The sequence below is a fragment of the Erythrolamprus reginae genome, chromosome 3, assembly GCF_031021105.1.
Source record: "Erythrolamprus reginae isolate rEryReg1 chromosome 3, rEryReg1.hap1, whole genome shotgun sequence".
NCBI classification, from domain to species: Eukaryota; Metazoa; Chordata; class Lepidosauria; order Squamata; family Dipsadidae; genus Erythrolamprus; species Erythrolamprus reginae.
In genome coordinates, this window is record NC_091952.1 from 41362396 (window position 1) to 41383360 (window position 20965).

General features: G+C 42.8%; 1 protein-coding gene across 3 annotated transcripts in view; it reads right to left on the reverse strand.

Annotated features, from left to right (window-relative positions):
- Positions 1–252: 252 nt before the first annotated feature.
- MTCL2 (microtubule crosslinking factor 2) overlaps positions 253–20965 on the reverse strand; it is a 97954-nt gene continuing 77241 nt past the window's right edge. For all 3 annotated transcript variants that reach the window (XM_070744887.1, XM_070744888.1, XM_070744886.1), the window contains exons 11-15: positions 12238–12489; positions 10726–10797; positions 8961–9031; positions 6974–8396; positions 253–4007 (exon numbers count right to left, since the gene is read on the reverse strand). In XM_070744887.1, the coding sequence (XP_070600988.1) occupies positions 3855–4007; positions 6974–8396; positions 8961–9031; positions 10726–10797; positions 12238–12489 (1971 nt within the window). In that variant the 3' untranslated portion in view covers positions 253–3854. The remainder of the gene's footprint in view (positions 4008–6973; positions 8397–8960; positions 9032–10725; positions 10798–12237; positions 12490–20965) is intronic.

Below are 20965 nucleotides of genomic sequence, written 5' to 3' on the forward strand. Positions count from 1 at the left end.
TTGAAGAATTATTTTAAAATACCAAATAAATGTCAAGATTAATATCTGCTTAAAGAAAGATAATGGCTAGCGGGGATAGGGATGAAACAAATTTGAAAGCTTCTTTTTTCCTTCTACTTCTTTTCAGAGTCTGACAAGCCATAGCTGACTCCTGGAATAATAAAGGTATCAGCTAGAAACATTAACCAAGTTAATTTCACTTTTTTGTTTGAATTCAAAATTTAAAATAAATTTGTCAAATTCCCTAACTTCTTTTGTTTTCATCTTTCATCTTCAGATAGTAAATTTGCTCACAAGTGAATTCCATGACACCCACTTATTTCTGAGAAAGTATACACAGCTGAAGCTGCAGTTTACAATTTCCTAATTAGGAACGGCAACCTGGACTTTTGAGTCCAAATAGAAAGGTAAGCTGCAGAAAGAATAGGTAGCCATTATTCAGTGGGCAAAAGCTAAGCAAGAAAACTCTTTCAGATATATCCCTAAGCGAGTCCCAGAGAAACAATCCCTTCCTAAATTGCTTTGCAAATTGATTCTTCCTCTCTTTAAGTTAATATTTGGTGGGGGGAAAGAATTACAGAACAGATTACTGTAGAAGAGGGATCTCCAAACTTGGCAACTTTTAAGACTTGTGGACTTCAACTCCCAGAATTCTCCAGCCAGCATAGTTGTAGAACACCTCTGCTGTAGAACATTCAGAAGAACCAAAGCAACTGATGTTATCTGATAATCTAACTCATATAGAATTCCAAGTCTCAAAAATTACTTTGTAGTAGAAGAATATACAACTATTCCACTTTGGCTATTAGGGGACTGCTTCTCAGAGAGAAATGCAAAATGAGCTGGTATTCCTATTAAGGTTACAGCTGAAATGGATGTTCAGGGCAATACACTTCTAAACTTTGGGGAAGTGAAGACATGCTTGAAAGCTGTGGATAATGGAATGGATGATCCTTTGAGGTGACAGAAGATTGGTTCAGCAGAGTTCTCCAAGGGCTAAAAAAGAGGCCCAACTTTCCAATACATAACCCTCCCCCTTGGGATTCTACTTGAGAATAAATTAGGTAAAATAAATAAATATGTTCAGCACCATTTATACCGTGCAAAATCCAGGTTAAATTGCAAAAGAATTTAGAGTGGGTTTTCATGACTGCAAATATTGACCAGACTTGCCCCAACTCAAAGCATCCCATTAATCACAGGATGATAGAGGCATTTAATTCCTACAGTACAGTTCTAATTATTTTGAAAGTGAACTAGACTAAAAACTCCTGAATTTTGTCATGCAAATGATAAAAGTATTTGTTCACAGTAGTGAAAACAAACAATTAAAAACATGAAATTCAAAATATAATTAAAGTAATGTACTGAAAATCATTCAAAATTTGCACAACTTCTAGAAGAAGAGCATTAGAAAGTGTTTGCAAGGATTTTGAAAGGCAACTTAATTTTAGATTTCCCAAAGCTGTATCTCTACTAGTAATGTGAAAAGTCATAAAAAAATGCCCCCCTCCTTTTCTGTAGGCTAACCAATCATGGTTTGACTACATCTTTATTCAAGAGCAGTTTTGTAGGAAATTGGCCAATGTGTCCTTTTTCATGTGAGAGCAATTAGGGATTGCAGCATGTTTAGAAAACTGTTTCAAATCAGAAATTCCATTATTTGCAATAGCTGTCAAGTCAAGAGAGAGTTTTATTCTAAATTTGTCATTGACCTATAGCTTTCTATATGCAGGATATGTGGAATACTAGAGAGAAATTACACAATAATCAGGATTCTGCCTACCCTACCGTAGGCTAACTCTCTGAATGTAGAACATAGTAAGACCAATTTTGGGTGGGTAGCCAGAAGGGTTTGAAAATGAGCTGGTTGCACTGGTTGATGAAATTCCCCCAATGTGTCCTGATGGGAGAGGCACTTAGGGAACATCTTAAGTTGTTTACTTATCTAAAATGTATTTATTTAAAAGAATTGTGTGGTTTCCCACCTTCAGCCACAACAGATCGTGTTGCCAACCTCTCCATTCTAATGCCCTGACTTCCTGCAGTCAAACTATTTGGAGCAGAACTATTAATAAAGGGGCTAGAAAGAATCCATAAGGGATGCTGTGCAGTCTTTATCCTGCCCAGATTTCTGACACTGCAAGTTTTATCCATTCACATGTTCATGATTTTCAGCCTTCCTTTCCTGCTTCCCACAAGCAAAGTCAATGGGGAAGGCAACAGGAAGTTGGAGATCTTTGGTTAACAATGATAACTGGGGCTGCCAGAACTGCTGTTGCTAAGCAGCACTGTCACGCGATGTTGTGCTTTATAGCACACTGCTTCACAACAGAGATTCCAATTCCAATTACAGTTGTTAATCAAGAACTACCTGTACTGAGGTCACAGAGTGATTTCCTTTTGTTTTAGGGACCCTAACAGAGACTTGCAAGAGCTGCATTAACAGGACTGTGCTACAAATTCAGTTGGAGTACTATTTCTCCTTCTGTCTCAACCCTCTGCAGAAAAGGAATGTAAGGATGTACTAGGCAGTAGGTTGTTTAGTGAACAGAGTGTTAGGTGGGACGACTGTAAGATGTCCTGTCCTAAGATGAACAGCTGCACACAATCTTCCCAAGAATCTGGAATGTTTTTTATCAGGCCTGTGCTTCTTCAGCTCTGCATTTTGCCATTTCATACCCACACCTTAAAACACAGAAGTCTGTGGATCACAAAGATACTGGCATTTTTTATAAGAAAAAGATTGAAATAATTTCTCTTAAGAACTATAGCACCATCCTCTGCATTAGGGAAATAAGGCAGTGTGGAGACACGAAGGTTTCAGCATTTCATGGTTTTAAATTCCCTACCTTTACCCATCGCTCTGGCGATTCAAGCACAGAAACAGTGGCCAATACTTGTTCTACACTAGAAAGAAGATACCAACTACCTAAAGATGAAAACCCAGCTCTGTTTTCAGTTGTCACAGGAAGTCTGATGTTTAGGGCCAGGAAAATAAGATGTGTCATGTTTTCCCTGGTGCTGGTGCTTACTGCAGATTGCTAAAAGTGGACAATAAAATGTACTGACCCTCTCCCCCCTACACACAACCTTCTTTTTTACTGAGACCTGGTGTGATTGCTGATGCCACTACAATAGATTAAAATTGGCCAGTATCTAGCAGGATGGATGTGAGGCTCAATAGTATCGTAGGCTGATCATGCCTGAGGAAAGCTATCCATCCTGATATAATGACAAAACAGAATTGATCTGTGTTCAGCTTGCTTATTCAACCTTGTATTATAGCAGAATTCCTAAGCAAAGCCTCTCCTCAGTCCACTCTCTTTCTCTCTCTGTGTGTGTAAGCATCCGATTCTTGAAAGCAACACCTCTTAATGTCTGGTGCCTTCTTTCCTATCGACTAAGCAGGCAGGCCAGTCAGCACAATACACCAGGTCACAATATTCCCCAATGCCTTTTCCCATAATGCTGTTCCCAAATGAAAAAAGGCATCTCCTTGGATTGGGAAATAGAATTCACTCGCAGGTACGCAAACATCCAACCTCATGTGAACCCCAGCACAGCATTCCACTCTCACTGCTCAAACTCTCGTGGTGAGCGAGCAGAAAGGTTTCCAGGGACAAAGAGCCCATAAGCCAGAGAAGCTTTCATACTGTTCCTGGCTATGCCATGTAGGTTCTGTATTGCCGATCTTCTCAATGAGCTACAAGAAGATAGAAGATACTGCTCCATCCCTGAAAGAGCAATATTCTTTAGCTGTGTGTGGCTCAGGAACAGCCAGTCTCTAGAACTGCCGAAGAGATTGGTAGCTTCAGGGCAGAGTTGCTCTTCCATCATCAGTTGTGGTCCTCTCACTCACTTGAGGGCCCTATTTTCTCCTCCACCCGGCTGCTACCATCAGAGGGATGCAATTTGCACTTAGAAGGAGAATGTCGGACTGTTGAACGTGATGACCGAGAAAAACAGGAAGTCAACGACTGCGAACTGCAATCACAAGCAACGTCCTATAAAGGAGAGAAGGGAAACAATGAGTGAAAAAGAACAGCTTCACATCGAGACTTGAGACGAGACCGGTTAAGAGCAGGAATCTTCAAATTACCAGTAGCAGTAAATTCCTTTATGCAGGACCAAAGGCCTGTTGTACTCCACTACTGTATTTTTCAAACTATAAGGTGCTCCTAAATGTACAGAAGAAAAACAATAAAACAATAATTTTTGGCCTCCGCATGTTGCATCTTCACCCTCTCTGAGCACCAGAAGCAGTCTTCCACATGTCCCATTTCACCAAAACCAGGCCCGATTTTGGGCTCCCAAGCCCTGGAGACTGGTTAGATCTATTTCAAGCTATTTAGTTCTCATCTGCTAGCCATACCCTTCTGAAAAGCCCTACAGAGATAGAAAAATTGATAAAGCAAGGAACCCAAGAGGAGAAACAGGTAAAAACTGGAAAGAATAAAACTTACTACAATATTATTATCTCCAATATGAAATTAGATCTATTTGTCAAAGATTTGTATGTGTCAATTATTCTGATCAAATAAAATGGAATATCTAAAAGATAATTTGTATGCCGCCCCGAGTCTACGGAAAGGGGCGGCATACAAATCTAATTAATAATAATAATAATAATAATAATAATGATGATGATGATGATGATGATGATGATGATGCATGAAATGTATGCCCAACTTCTATTTTACATATGTCCTGGTATCTTGCTTGGTTTATTTCAGGTTATTAATAATCACTTGCCTGTAACTTCATTCCTAAAGCAGACATTGTATGAAAGAAGAAGAGTAGCTATTGAAATCAATATGTAGACCACAGGTCACCAACCAGTGGTCCATGGACCACTGGTGGTCCATAAGAAAATTTTGGTGGTCCATGGAGAAATCTTGACCCCTGGGTTGGATATGGCTGAGAGCAATTAATCCAGCCTGCATTTGGGAACACAAGGCTGAACTCCCCAACATCACACACCCCCTTAAGGCCGAGTGCAAACTTCACCTCAAGGAAAGGAAAAGAAAGGTAAAAGAGGAAAGGAAAGGAGTGGAGAGGAAAGAAAGAAAGAGGAAAGGAAAGGAAGAGGAAGAGGAAAAGAAAGTAAAGAGGAGAAGGGAGGGGAGGAAAGGGGAGAGAAAGTACTACAGCTACAGCTCTGGAATATGGGTCTGACTTTCCCAACAACATCAGCAAGCCACTATCAGATAAGCTTCAATTATTTTGTAATAATTACACTAACTTTAATAACTTTGTTACAATTAAACAATCTTTAAAGATTTTGTAATGATTAAATAAGCATTTAGGATTTTGTTATACTTAAATAGGCATTTATAATTATATTAATCCCCTTTTATATTAATGCATTTCATATTAATAAAACGGAAGTTCTCTGATCATTATTTTACAAATGCATTTATCTTTTAAAAAAAATTCATGTGGGACTTAAAATTATGAATTAGGGTCCGTGGGATTTAAAATTATGATTTTGGTGGTCTGCGGGATTTGAAATGATGATCTTGGTGGTCCCTGAGTGCCAAAAGTTTGGGGACCCCTGTTCTAGACTATAAATGACCTGGGAAAAAGTGAAATGTCAAAGACAGGTATTCATACATTCCTTGGTTTCATGCAGTTAGAATAAGTATCTTCCATGAGCCTCCTAGGCAAATATGATTACTAGATTCATCCCAATTTCTTTAACTACTGTGCAAACTATACTGAAAGTCATTGACATTTTTATGTTTTGGCCTTCACATTTGTAGTAGATGGAAAATATCCTGTGCCACTGGTGGTGAACCATTTCTGGTTTGCAAGGCAAAAGTGGGTGTGTGGGTGTGCTAGCATGCATACACATGCCTACACCCCTTCTGGGGCTTCAGGAAGCTTCCCTGAACCCTGCGGAGTGCAAAAACCCAGCACAACGGGCAAACGGGAAGTGTATTTTCTGGTTTGTCTGTTGGGCAGGATTTTTGCCCTCCGGGGCTTCAGGGAAGTTTCCCTGAAGCATCCAGAGGGCAAAACAGCTGTTCCCAAGGCCAAAAATCAGCTGGCCAGCATACACATGCACACTAGAGTTGACATAGGGCAACATCTTGCGTACCCTACATATGGCTCGTGTGCCATCTTTGGCATGCATGCCATAGGTTCGCCATCATGGTCCTATGCTATACTTTAATTCGTTGGGGAATGTTGTGGTTAGCTCTGGCCCAGCTCCTGCCCCAAGGACTGTGGATGTGGGGGAGACATCCATATGCTGCAAGCCTGTTTTGCCCCTGGTGGAATCTGATGATGAAGGCTCCTCTGACCAAGAAGACATGAGTGACAGGGAGGAGGAGAGTGTGGCAGACAGCTCAGAAGGAGATCAATTATCTAGCTCCTCCTTGGATTCAGAACAAGAGTTAATGATACAGCCACGCATGCGGAGAGCGATGCATAGGCAACAACAATTGAGAGATTATTATCAAAGAAAATGAGGCCACCTGTGGTTGGGAGGGGCTGTGGTAATTAGTGAGGCTGCTATAAAGAGCAGCCTGTGGGTTTGGCCATTGTGGAGGATTATCTGATCGTTGTGTTTCATGACTGCATTACTAACTTTGACTTTTTGTGTGCTGATTTTCCCCCGCTTTGAAACTAAACCAGAGCAAAAGTGTGTTTCACTTTGTGAAAGAAGGACTTTGAATTGCCTTACAGCTGCAAGCTAAGTATCACAGGACTGATAAGGGACTTGTATAAATTACCAGTTTGTTTGGAGACTAGTGCTCTTTGCTATACCAAAAGAGGGCTTAATTTAAGTGAATTTTCATTATAAAGAACATTGTTTTGAATTTTCAAACATGTGTGTGTCTGAAATTTGTACCTGTGAATTTTTGGGAGGAGTCTACCAGAGAGCCCGACAGAACAGGGAAGAGGCTAGAATCTCATTTGCTTCTGCTATTAAGGAATATATCTCATATCTTGTAATAAATATTACCTCATTGGCAATAGTAGCAGAAACAGCGTCAGTCTCCTTTAAGGCTCTGTCCTTGCCACCTTGGCTTAGAGTTGATAGCTTTGGTTCCTCATTGCAGCTCTGCTTTGCAGGTTTTTTGGTGGTGTTTTCCAAAAGCTGCAGCATTGCTGAGGAAGGTTCTGGCTTCTTGTTACTGTTGTCCCCTCCAACTGGGTCTTTCTTGTCAGGAACCAAAGTGGGACTTTGAGTTCTACCACACACATTCCGGAAAAACTCTTGCACGATACCATATTTAGGTGCTTCTGGCTTGGCTTTACTTTCCTGGCATCCTGGCTTCCATATCGACTCTGTGCTCCCAGAATGCTCCACTACGTTGAATAAGCTAGACAAACCATCATTAATGTTGTTTAGAACTGGACTGTCTCTAGTAGTGGTGGACCGAGCCCAGGCTGAGCCATTTTGCTTGCTCTGATGGAGGTTCCACAAGCTTCGATCCTTGGAATTATCCAGCTTAGATGACGACCTTCTTTGGAGTTTGGGAGAACCGTATTTGGGAGAGCAACAGGGCCGTTCAATCCTGGAATGGACTTTGTCCAGAGATGTTGAAATCTGCTTGGTGCGCACGGACACAAGGGAAGAGCTTCGTGGAGACCAGCTCTTGCTACTGTGGATGCTTCCTCTGGGTAGGTCTGTCTGCAAACCAATACTGACCGTCTGGGTAGTCTGGGTACCAACATTGGCCAATCCCAGTGTCTGACTAGAGGTGCTCTTAACCTTTCTTTCTAGGGAACTGGAACGAATAGCCTGACGAACACAATTGGTGATTTCCTTCATGTCATCACTCATGTTGCCAGAAATTTCAAGGCCATGCAGAGATGGTGGGAATTTGGACACTGGAGTTACAGCTTTCTCACTAACGGGGCTACCATCAAGTAATTCCCGATGCTGCTTGGAGAAGTTACACAACCACCGACTATACATGTTTTCTGAGCTGTTTGACTCCTCCTTGGGCTTAGCCATTGTGAATAGGAAACCAGGCTCAACCATGATCTTTTCCTCTCTGTTATGCACTAGAGGAGCTTCCAGCCTGCGAACGACAGGTGGGCTATAGTATATGCGGATCCCAGTCTTGTCTGGAGCTGTGTAGCTCCTCTGGATTTGTTTCTGGCTCTGTTCCAATGTAGGTAAGTCATTTGTCTGAATGAATTCACAAGGGGAAGCATCTAACTTCTCTGTGGCCAGGTTCTCGGGTGTAGGTTGCTTACTGTTCACACAAGCAAAGTTCTCAGGAGTGATCCCAGCAGAGTCTGGACACTTCTGTGTAGTTGGAGATCCCTTTCTGTTATGGGTATGGTCTATGGTCGCAGAACTGCTTTTGCCAGGAAGATAAGGAGAGCAGTCAAGCAAACTTTCAAATTCAGACATGGAGGAAACAGACTTTGTCCTAAATAGACAAGAGAAAGCAATGAGTAACAACCCAACTGAGAATTTTATGGGTCCTACAAAAGTGATATCTACTCCCCCCACCCCAAATCTATTCTGTCAGTTTCCAATTAATCTTTTAACATGTCTAAGAGTGCTGCAAAAATAAGTGTTATTTTGAGACTGGATAGAAAGTAGATAAAATTCGCAGACCTGATTCAATTTCTCATGCTTTATGCTACATTGCCAATGAGAAAACTCAGTGCTTATATGAATAAAGCTATATTTAAAAACAGTGCCATCAGCAAAAGACATTTTCAGCATGGGAGTAGAATAAAAGTAGTAGTATGCTCTAGGTTATTGGTCTAAAAAAACTGGTAACATGCCATTTGTTTTTGATCACAAAAATGATATTCTCAATTTTAGGCTAATATACAAATCACCGATGGTGTTATAATAAGACAAAGATTCTTATGTGCATAGAAAATAATGAAAATGCTACATATTCTGTCTAAAATGTGCTTCTGAATATGAAATGTAAATGTCCACTGAAAATAGACTGGCCATCTATCAACAGTTATCCTACCTTTTTAAATTACTTCCTTTGATATCAATTTCAGAAGCTGTCTCTTTGTCAGTGATTTTCTCATTGAGGGTCTGAAAAAACACAAAAGAAGCTTTTATCAACTGTGCTTTTATGATCTTGTGTCAGGTGTAGAGAAACTCAGAGAAAGTAAAAGTTATATCAGTTCTCTGTGTGAATTTAAAATTTACTTGTTTGCCTTTAAAGAGTCAAAAAAGGGTTCTAAGACACAGGATGCTTACATGAGTAATGAAAGTATAAACCAAAAATCCAGAATTGCCAAAATATTATCACTTTCTTTGAAAGAACCTTAAACTTGACATGCTTGTTGGATCACACTAAGATCTATCTAGTGCTGGAAATCTAGTCAAAAGACATTTGAAAGTTCACATCTCTAGATGTGATTATTATCTACCCTTTATTTCCAGCCTATGATTACAGCTTATATCCAACAGACTCAAACTCAACCCGGATAAGACGGAGTGGCTGTGGGTTCTGCCTCCCAGGGACAATTCCATCCGTCCGTCCATAACCCTGGGGGGGGGAATTATTGACCCCCCTCAGAGAGGGTCCGCAACTTGGGCGTCCTCCTCGATCCACAGCTCACATTAGATAAATATCTTTCAGCTGTGGCGAGGGGGACATTTGCCCAGGTTCACCTGGTGCACCAGTTGCGGCCCTACCTGGACCGGGACTCACTGCTCACAGTCACTCATGCCCTCATCACCTCCAGATTCGACTACTGTAATGCTCTCTACATGGGGCTACCTTTGAAAAGTGTTCGGAAATTTCAGATTGTGCAGAATGCAGCTGCGAGAGCAATCATGGGCTGCCCTAGGTATGCCCATGTTACACCAACACTCCGCAGTCTGCATTGGTTGCCGATCAATTTCCGGTCACAATTCAAAGTGTTGGTTATGACCTATAAAGCCCTTCATGGCATCGGACCAGAATATCTCCGGGACCGCCTTCTGCCGCACAAATCCCAGCGACCAATTAGGTCCCACAGTGTTGGCCTTCTCCAGGTCCCGTTGACTAAACAATGTTGTTTGGCGGGCCCCAGGGGAACAGCCTTCTCTGTGGCGGCCCCGACCCTCTGGAACCAGCTCCCCCCGGAGATTAGAACTGCCCCCACCCTCCCTGCCTTTCGTAAACTCCTTAAAACTCACCTCTGCCGTCAGGCATGGGGGAATTGAATCATCTCCCCCGGGCCTATACAATTTAAGTATGGTATGTCTGTGTGTATGTATGTTTTAATAACGGGGATTTTAATGTTTTCTTTTTTAATCGTTAAAATTATTAGATTTGTTATGAACTGTTTTCTATTGTTGTTGTGAGCCGCCCCAAGTCTACGGAGAGGGGCGGCATACAAATCAAATAAATAAATAAATAAATAAGTAATAAGTAAGTAAGTAAGTAAGTAAGTTAAGTAAGTAAGTAAGTAAGTAAGTAAGTAAGTAAGTAAGTAAGTAAGTAAGTAAGTAAGTAAATAAATAAATAAACAAACACTATAAGGCTCCCACTTAAAAGGTTCAGAAAGTGATTGAAAATTGGTTGATCTCCAGGTAGAGGTTGGTTATATGATTTCTGTTTATTACTCATGTATGCTCTTTTCTTTTGGATGCCTATGACCTGTAGTCCTATTTTAATCTTTCCTGCTTTTAAAAGGTACACCATCCAGAATTGGGCAGCCATTAAATCACAATAAGCCCAATATTGGTCCTTCTTATTGATCTTGTAATTGGAATAAAGTGTTTGTTCGGCTTACCTCTTTCCAGCTACCACCATGCTTCTCCATTTCGGAGGCTTTTAAGGCCCATCGGTTGGCCCCTTTCTGAAGCTGAATAGTTTACAAAACAAAGTGATCAAATGCTTAGCCGGCTCATAAGCACTCATCATTCATATTCTTATCTGCTTCAACAGTATCTGCATAAACTTACTGAGTTGGCAAAATCACGATTGCTTTAGGATATACATATACATTTTGCCATCACCCTGCTAAACAAATAATTCCCTCAACACTGTCAAACTGTTCACTAAGTCTGCATTGCTATTACTATTAATGTTGTCATCGCTCCTATCACCCATCTCCTCCCACTTATGACTGCACGACTGTAACTTTGTTGTATACCTTGTATTCTTACAATTTATATTGATTGTTTCCAAGTCTGATTTGATTGCTTATTTGAACCCTATGACTATCATTAAGTGTTGTAACTTATGATTCTTGACAAATGTATCTTTTCTTTTTTATGTACGCTGAGAGTATATACACCAAAGACAAATTCCTGGGTGTCCAATCACACTTGGCCAATAAAGAATTTTAATCTAATCTGTGCACACACACACACACACACACACACACACACACACTTCTTAAAACAGTCTCTCTCCCTCTCTCACAAGCAGAAGAATGACATGGTATATCAAACAGATTCAGAAAAGGAATGTAAGCCTCTCCCAACTTTGCCCATGGGGCTGCCAACTCCAATCAAGTTGGGTTTTTACTTTACTCATTTGGTAATGTTAAAAAAAATAGGAAGTGACATTCACTCATCTATCTTTGAGGTAGATGGAAGACCACTGCATCTATCATATTTACTACTGCCATCTGCTGTAAAAAGGGGATTGATGAACTAGGTTAACCATATTGTATGTGAAAAAAACAGCCACAATAACTGAAAGTGCTCCTGGCAATCTATATAGCCAACGCATGCACAATTTTGGCATTCTTTTGTGTGATCTCTCAGGAATTGGATAATGTGATCTACTTTATTTTTAGCAAAGAGATCCCGGCCCCAGCTCCTTGCTATTTGTTTATTATTTTTATTTATACAATATTCCCATCTTGCCTTTTTTTCTAATAGGGATCATGTGGTTTGTCTCCTCACAACAATCTGTTGACCTCTCCTGTTGACTTCTCCCAATTCCCAAGAGGTCAGTAAGGGGCATGCATAAGTGCACCAGTGTGCCTTCCGTCTGCTGTCCTAATATTTCTCTTTTACTAGTATCATGTATATAGATATTGTTATATCTTTGTATACCAACCATAGGTACTTGACAAAACAAAACAAACAAACAAACAGAAGCTTAATAGGAAGACAAAAAGTGGGGATCCAAAAATTATGAATTATTACTCCAATGCTAAACAGTTGTTTGAATTAAGAAACGATTTTGAACTATGCATACTATTCTTAAAGACATATGACTCTCATTCAGTATGCAGTATTAAAATAACTAGGAGGATAAGATAGATTTCATACACATTCTTGGTTCCTACCTGGTTAATTTTATTCTGCAGTTCTTTCACCTGTTGCTCTGCCTGCTGTTGCTCATCCTTAAAATGATCCAAGAGTTCCAGCTTTTCCTGGTCCCAGTTCTTCTCATTGATTTGAAGTTGCTTGGTCAGGTCCATAACAGCACTATATGATTCAGCTAGGAGATGTTGATGCTCTTCCCGTTCCCTCTTCAGAGCAGTTTTCCACTCAGAAAGAGCACGTTCTACTGGACCTTTTCCAGTCTTAGTTTCTAACTGCAAGGGCAAAAAAAATAAATGAATTAAAACTAAGGCATCCAGAAGGCGCTGAAGACCTGGTTCTGCCAGGGGTCTGAGGAACACAGAGTGGGATGGCTTGTGGCAGCGGTGGGTTGCTCCTGGTTTGGACTGGTTCTTTGAACCAGTAGCGCCAACAGTGGGAGGCTCCGCCCACCCACCTGGGACACTTCTGTGCATGTGCAGAAGCGTCGCACACACATGAACCAGTAGTAAAATCATTTACAAACCACCACTGGCTCGCATGATGTGTCATTGCTGGGGTGGGAGGTTACTTTATTGTACTATTTTATTAACAATAGCAATTAGACATACAGTGTTCCCTCGATTTTTGCGGGTTTGAACTTCGCGAAAAATCTACACCACAGTTTTTCAAAAATATTAATTAAAAAATTTAATTAATTTAATTTAATTAGTTTTTTTCCCCTATACCACGATTTTTCCTGCCCGATGACATCGTATGTCATTGCCAAACATTCGTCCACCTTTAATAAATATTTTTTTTAATAAACTTTAATAAATAAACATGGTGAGTAATAATCTAAATGGTTGCTAAGAGAATGGGAAATCGCAATTTAGGGGTTTAAAGTGGTAAGGGAAGGCTTGTGATACCGTCCATAGCCAAAAATAGTGTATTTACTTCCGCATCTCTACTTCGCGGAAATTCGACTCGGAACGCACCCCCCGGGAAAAGTGAGGGAGCACTGTATATTGCTTCACAGTGCTTTAAAGTCCTCTCTAGGCAATTTACAGAGTCAGCATATTGCCCCCAACAATCTGGGTCCTCATTTTACCCACCTCAGAAGAATGGAAGGCTGAGTCAATCTTGAGGTTGGTGGGATCCGAACTGTTAAATTGCAGGCAGCAGAAATAACCTGCAATACTGCACTCTAACCACAGAGGCCATTAAGTGCCAGAGAGGCTCTTAATTTATTATATGATTCTCTCTTTTATTAGTGTTATATGTTTCTCTCTTTAGTTTTATGGTTTTTATATGAGTTTTTAAATTCTTGTAAGCCACCTTCAGTTGCCATGTATGAATAGGTAGCAATACAAATTTCCTAAAATAAAATAAAATAAAATAAACACACACATACATACACACACCAGAAATTCCTTCCTTGCCCTGGCCTGATAGGAATCATGTGACAAGCTTGAGTTTCTTGGAAATTAAGGAGAAAAAAAATAAATTATTCTATCTCAGAATAGTGAGATAACAGACAAGATTCTGATATCACACAAAAACATTATTCCTGTAACAGATGGAAATAAAGCTTTTATTAGGGGGTTAGTTTCCAACTCTTAATAAACTGTGAGCAAAATCGACAAATAACAGGACTGCAGCCAAATCGGGAAGAAAAGTGATGAGTAACAAATAATTAGAATAGATTCATTCAAGTCCTAAATCCATATTTCTATCAAAGTGTAAATCTCTGCAGCTATTAAGAAAGGCTATTAAAAAGGAAGACATTACTAACGCAAATACAGTACAGTACTAATCCTAAACTGAGCATGTGATGAAGTCTTGGGAATGATGAGCTCATTAAAGCAATCAGTTCTCTTGGTGCAGGCAAATCCCCAAACTCATGACATTCACCACAAGCCATCCGCCTAATGGAATGGAGATATGGTCACCCAGAAGTCAAAGAGAAATCCATTGATGAAAATGAGATTTGCAGTCTTTGATGAAACAGCTAGGAATGTAGCTAATTAAAATCTCCCCCCAAAAAGTGCAATAATTTGTTGCTTAGGAAGATTAGCTTGAACATAGGGAGAATCTATGTGTGTGGTGGGGGAAGAGTTAACACAGCAGGGGTGAAATTCAAAATTTTTCCCTACTGGTCCGGCGGATGTGGCTTGGAGGGGATGGCAGGGGAAGGATACAGCAAAATCTCCATTCCCACCACACTCCTGGGGGAAGGATACTGCAAAATCTCCATTCCCAACACACTCCTGGGGGAAGGATACTGCAAAATCTCCATTCCCAACACACTCCTGGGGGAAGGATACTGCAAAATCTCCATTCCCAACACACTCCTGGGGGAAGGATACTGCAAAATCTCCATTCCCAACACACTCCTGGGGGAAGGATACTGCAAAACCTCCATTCCCAACACACTCCTGGGGGAAGGATACTGCAAAACCTCCATTCCCAACACACTCCTGGGGGAAGGATACTGCAAAATCTCCATTCCCAACACACTCCTGGGGGAAGGATACTGCAAAATCTCCATTCCCAACACACTCCTGGGGGAAGGATACAGCAAAATCTCCATTCCCACCACACTCCTGGGGGAAGGATACTGCAAAACCTCCATTCCCAACACACTCCTGGGGGAAGGATACTGCAAAATCTCCATTCCCAACACACTCCTGGGGGAAGGATACTGCAAAACCTCCATTCCCAACACACTCCTGGGGGAAGGATACTGCAAAATCTCCATTCCCACCACACTCCTGGGGGAAGGATACTGCAAAATCTCCATTCCCAACACACTCCTGGGGGAAGGATACTGCAAAATCTCCATTCCCAACACACTCCTGGGGGAAGGATACAGCAAAATCTCCATTCCCACCACACTCCTGGGGGAAGGATACTGCAAAATCTCCATTCCCAACACACTCCTGGGGGAAGGATACTGCAAAACCTCCATTCCCAACACACTCCTGGGGGAAGGATACTGCAAAATCTCCATTCCCAACACACTCCTGGGGGAAGGATACTGCAAAACCTCCATTCCCAACACACTTCGGGGAAAAGGATACTGCAAAATCTCCATTCCCAACACACTCTGGGTCCAGCCAGAGGTGGTATTTGCCAGTTCTCCGAACTACTCAAAATTTCCACTACCAATTCTCTGAACTACTCAAAATTTCCACTACTGATTCTCTGAGCTACTCCAGAACCTGTCAGAACCTGCTGGATTTCACCCCTGGTTAACAGTCTGGCTCTTGCCTGACCATTGTCTCTCATTGTCCTCGGAGAGGGGCGGCATACAAATCTAATAAATTATTATTATTATGCGGCCTTCTGCCGCACGAATCCCAGCGACCGGTTAGGTCCCACAGAGTTGGCCTTCTCCGGGTCCTGTCGACTAAACAATGTCGTTTGGCAGGACCTAGGAGAAGAGTCTTCTCTGTGGTGGCCCCGACCCTCTGGAACCAGCTCCCCCCAGATATCAGAGTTGCCCCCACCCTCCTTGCCTTTCGCAAGCTCCTTAAAACCCACCTCTGTCGTCAGGCATGGGGGAATTGAAATTTTCCCTTCCCCCTAGGCTTATAGAATTTATACATGGTATGCTTGTATGTATGATTGGTTCTTTAAATTGGGGTTTTTTAAATTATTTTTAATATTAGATTTGTTCACATTGTCTTTTTTATTGTTGTTAGCCGCCCTGAGTCTTTGGAGAGGGGCGGCATACAAATCTAATAAATACAATACAAATACAATACAATTATTGTTGTTGTTGTTGTTGTTGTTGTTGTGAGAGATTAAGCAAGCTAAGAGATGTTGTAATGAGGAATTTCCAAACTACTATTCTTTTCCATAGTATACTTGTGCAAACAGAGATTTAAGATGTTAAGGACACTGGGGTGAAATACTAGCTGTAAAGGCCACAGCTCTGCACTTATACAGCAGCTCCAGAGAAGAGTGAATTAATTCTAAAAGACTTGTCCCTAGGCTCCCTTGCAAACTGACAGTTCAGACAGATGAAGAGGAAATTATTATTCTACTCGGATAATAATTGGACAAGATAGTTACATTTATGAATAATAGCAGTTTAATGCAGATGCCATTCTGGGTAAGTAACTGGAAGCAGGCATCTTGGGGAATTCATAAAAAAATCTAATAATGGCATCTCCAGAGTAAATTACTAACAAGTGGGCCATTTCTTGGAGCTTCATCATTATAACCTTCAGGCAGCTGTTGAAAGGGACAGAAATAATACCAGTTTACAAGAGTCTCACTATCACATCTTTCTTTGTGTGTAATCAGAAATGCAGTAAGTTGCAAGCAGTTTGCAATAGTGCCTACACTTATAAAATACCATCATAAAGGAAAAGCCTATAAATAAATAAATAAATAAATAAATAAATAAATAAATAAATAAATAAATAAATAAATAAATAAATAAATAAATAAATAAATAAATAAATAAATAAATAAATAAATAAATAAATAAAAAATAAGAGCCAACCTTCAGCATAATTACAAAAAACAGCATTTTGAAGTACCTACTGCCATTTTAGTACGGCTGCTCTCACTATTGTCTCACTACATTTAGAAATTACTTGTAACTTATTTCTTTTGCAGCTTTGTCTACCATTTTACAATATAATTCATTAGCAACCTTTAGTCAATTCCTATCTGAATTGCAATGCAGGTTGGGCAGCACAAGCTAAATAGTTTTAGTTTAGACAAAAGGTCCTCAGCAGACATTGCAACCTCCAAAACATCCCCCTGTATCAGTAAGGGCGAACCTTTTTGGCACCGAGTGTCCAAACCGGAACACCTGTGTATTTGTGCGCACTGGAGCATCGGAAACCCAAAGACCAACTGGCTGTCATATACTACCTGTTTTGAGGGCATTTTTGGTCATTTTCTGGCTGTTTTCCAGCCCTTCATGGCATCGGACCAGAATATCTCCGGGACCACCTTCTGCCGCACGAATCCCAGCAACCAGTAAGGTCCCACAGAGTTGGCCTTCTCCGGGACCCGTCGACTAAACAATGTTGTTTGGCGGGACCCAGGGGAAGAGCCTTCTCTCTGGCGGCCCCGACCCTTTGGAACCAGCTCCCCTCAGAGCTTAGAGTTGCCCCCACCCTCCTTATCTTTCGTAAGCTCCTTAAAACCCACCTCTGTCGTCAAGCATGGGGGAATTGAGATATCCCCCTTCCCCCAGGCGTATACAATTTACGCATGGTATGTTTGTGTGTATGTTTTGCTTTTTTAATAAGGGGTTTTTAGTTACTTAAATATTAGGTTTGTCATACATTGTTTTACTATTGTTGTGAGCCACCCAGAGTCTATGGAGAGGGGCGGCATACAAATCAAATCAATCAATCAATCAATCAATCAATCAATCAATCAATCAATCAATAAATAAATAAATAAATAAATAAATAAATAAAATAGACAATGCCTGAAAAATGACCTATTTTTTGGCAGTTTTCCAGTGTTCTGGGGTCCAGAAAGACCAGCTGGATGGTGCGCATGTGCCTGACAGAAACTATAAGAGCAGCTGGCAACAGCTTATGTGCCCACAGAGAGGGCTCTGCGTGTGACCTGTGGCACATGTGCCATAGGTTCACCATCACAGCCCTATACAGTAGGGGCCACACATGCCATCACTGAAAAGGAGGAACCTTCCAAAAGCCCAGGGTGAAGTTCCTTAAGAGTTCTTCCTCAGGCTCTTCTTATGTTCTTGCATCTGTCTTCTTGTGACAGCAGGCTGATATTCATTCTTTTAGTCTGGGCACCTCAGAGAGGACTTATGGGTAACTTCTCAACTGAGGTGAGTAACCTAACCTAAAGCTCATTAGGGAAATAATTATTTCATCTTATTGTATTTATTTATTTATTAGATTTGTATGCCGCCCCTCTCCGAGGACTCGGAGCGGCTCACAACAAAAACAATACAAATCCAATACTAAAACGATTTAAAACCCTTAATATAAACACAATCATACAGACCATGCGTAAAGTGGAAGCAACCCAGGGGAATCAATTTCCCCATGCCTGACGACAAAGATGAGTTTTGAGGAGTTTGTGAAAGACAAGGAGGGTGGGGGCAGTCCTAATCTCCGTGGGGAGTTGATTCCAGAGGGTGTGGGCCACCACAGAGAAGGCTCTTCCCCTGGGTCCCGCCAGACGACATTGTTTCGTCGACGGGACCTGGAGAAGGCCAACTCTGTGGGACCTAACCGGTCACTGGGGTTCATGCGGCAGAAGACGGTCCCGGAGATATTCTGGTCCGATGCCATGAACAGGGTGAGGAAATCTCTTCTTGTGAAAGTTGCTTCTTTGGTTTTGTGTTTAAAACATAAGAGAGAAAACCCGCTCTTTCCATTTGCCTATCTGTTGACAGCCCATTAGCGACTTTGATGAACTCCTTTATAAGCTACAAAGCAATTTTATCCATCGGGAAGCATCATGCTAGGGTGGGAGAGTGAAAGGAAATAGACAAGGAATGTCTGCTTTTGTTATCACATAAACAATTGTGATTCTAAATTTTATTATCTGCAACTTTACTAATATTTTGAACCGTGATTTATAGTGTTTATATGGTTCCTTAGAGCTTTCTTATGCAATTATTCTGTTCATTTTACCTCTGCTGCTATATTTTTAATTTTAGAAAATATTCCAGTTGATGCAATGGAATAGCTTTTTAATGTCTACAAATCAAGCAAGCAGACAGCAGGCAAGTTGGTTAGCTACCTTCACAAGTAATTGTCAAGGCTTCTAGACTCAATGGCTAGAAGCTAAGCATTTGCAGAGGCATTGTGCATAATGACTGCTTTTGTAATAGCAACCAAAGTTTTTTTTTTTTAATCTTCAAAATAACCAAAGAACCCAGCTTTATATATTTGCAGGCCTTGAAATATATTGTATAATTCATATGTAGCATATATTTCAATATACAAGATGTACATTGACAGCGATGACATGCTGTTTCTTGTCCCAATGCCTGGAAAAGTCAGCCACCTGCTGAGATAACCATATAACAGCCTTTCTCAGTTTACTGCACTTTCTGTCTAATAGATTACATCTTCTGGCTTGACAGTATACCTCAAGGCAGTAGGCTTGGCTGGGCGAACAGTTAATGCCGCATCCACTATTCAAGACAACTGTGGAAAAGGGGATTTCTCTTCAATCTCCTATTATGCTAATCTACACAACTCTCTCAGTCTACTCTGTGCACATATACTAAATGCTCTCTTTTCAAGTTACTCTTTTCAGTCTCTGGCTTCACTTGCTTTTTTTGCTAACAATTTTGCTCACCAGTTTTCTCAACAGAAAAAGATTACAGTGATCCCTCGAGTTTCGCGAGGGTTCCGTTCCAAGACCCCTCGCGAAACTCGATTTTTCGCGATATAGCGGTGCGGAAGTAAAAACACCATCTGCGCATGTGCGGCCATTTTTTCATGGCCGCACATGCGCAGATGGTGAAGTTTGCGTGTGGGCGGTGGGGAAGACCAAGGGAAGGTTACTTCAGCCGCCCAACAGCTGATCTGCTCGGTAGCGCGGCAGCAGCGAGGAGCCGAAGATGGGGTTTCCCCTTTGCCTGGGCAACGGGGAAACCTCATCTTCGGCTCCTCGCTGCTGCCGCGCTACCGAGCAGATCAGCTGTTGGGCGGCCGAAGGAACGTTCCCTGGGTCTTCCCCGCCGCCTCGGATCCTCGCTGATGCCCGCCCGCCGTTTGCCGCTCGCCCCGTTCGGCGGCCGCACATCCCGTTCGCCCGCCGCTCGCCCCGTTCGCCCGCCGCTCGCCCCGTTCGCCCGCCGCTCCCCTCGTTCTCCCCCCATTCCCCTCGTTCGCCCGCCGCTCCCCTCGTTCGCCCCCCACTCCCCTCGTTCGCCCGCCGCTCGCCTCGTTCGCCCGCCGCTATCGAACTTGCTATCGAGCCTGCTAATGAAATCCAACCCGCAGCGGCCCTTTCCCTCTCCAGGCTGCGGGAGGGGTCCGGAGAACAATGCCTGGCGCCGCGCTCCCGGCTGGGCTTTTTTCCCCCATTTCCCCTCGGGTGGAATTTCAGACCCTCCGCCGGTTGGATTTCATTAGCAGGCTCGATAGCAAGTTCTTCCTCCCTTTAGAAAGCCCCGCAGCCTCCTCCGCCCGGCGAGGCCGCCAGCGAGGACCCGCAAAGCCGCCGCCGCCGCAGCGAGGCCAAGCCGCCCGCTCCCACGGCACGGGCTCCCAACACAGCGCCGCTCAGCCCGCCCTCGGCGATGCCTCCGCGGATCTGCAAACCCAGCCGAGCGATGCCTCTGGTCTGGGCGAAGGCAGTGGGCAGTCCCCGCCGCAGCAGTCCCCGCGGGCACCGCGCGCCAAGGGCCGGCCAGGCCGCCGGCCAACAAAGGGGCTCCCTCGCCTCCCTCGGGCAGGTTTACAAAGGCAGCGCGGCAACTTGGAGCCCGGCACGCCCCGCAGCCCTCGCCTCGCCCGCCCCCGCCTGGCCGGCGCTCCGGCTACCCCCGGCTGAGGAAGAACCGAGTAGCCCCCGCCCTCCCCCGCCTGGCTCCCTTCAGCCCCCCGGGGCCAAGCGGGCGGGGGGCGGGCGGGACTTCGCCTGTCTCCGCCGCCAGCATCGCCCCTCCGGCGGGCCGGCCTCCCCCGCCCGCCTCTGCTGCAGCCGCCGCCGCCTCCCCGACTGGCACAAAAGGGCCCCGCCCGCCCCGCCCCGAACCTTACCTTGCGAGTTTTTGGCTGCGGGGGGAGAAGTAGGATTTTC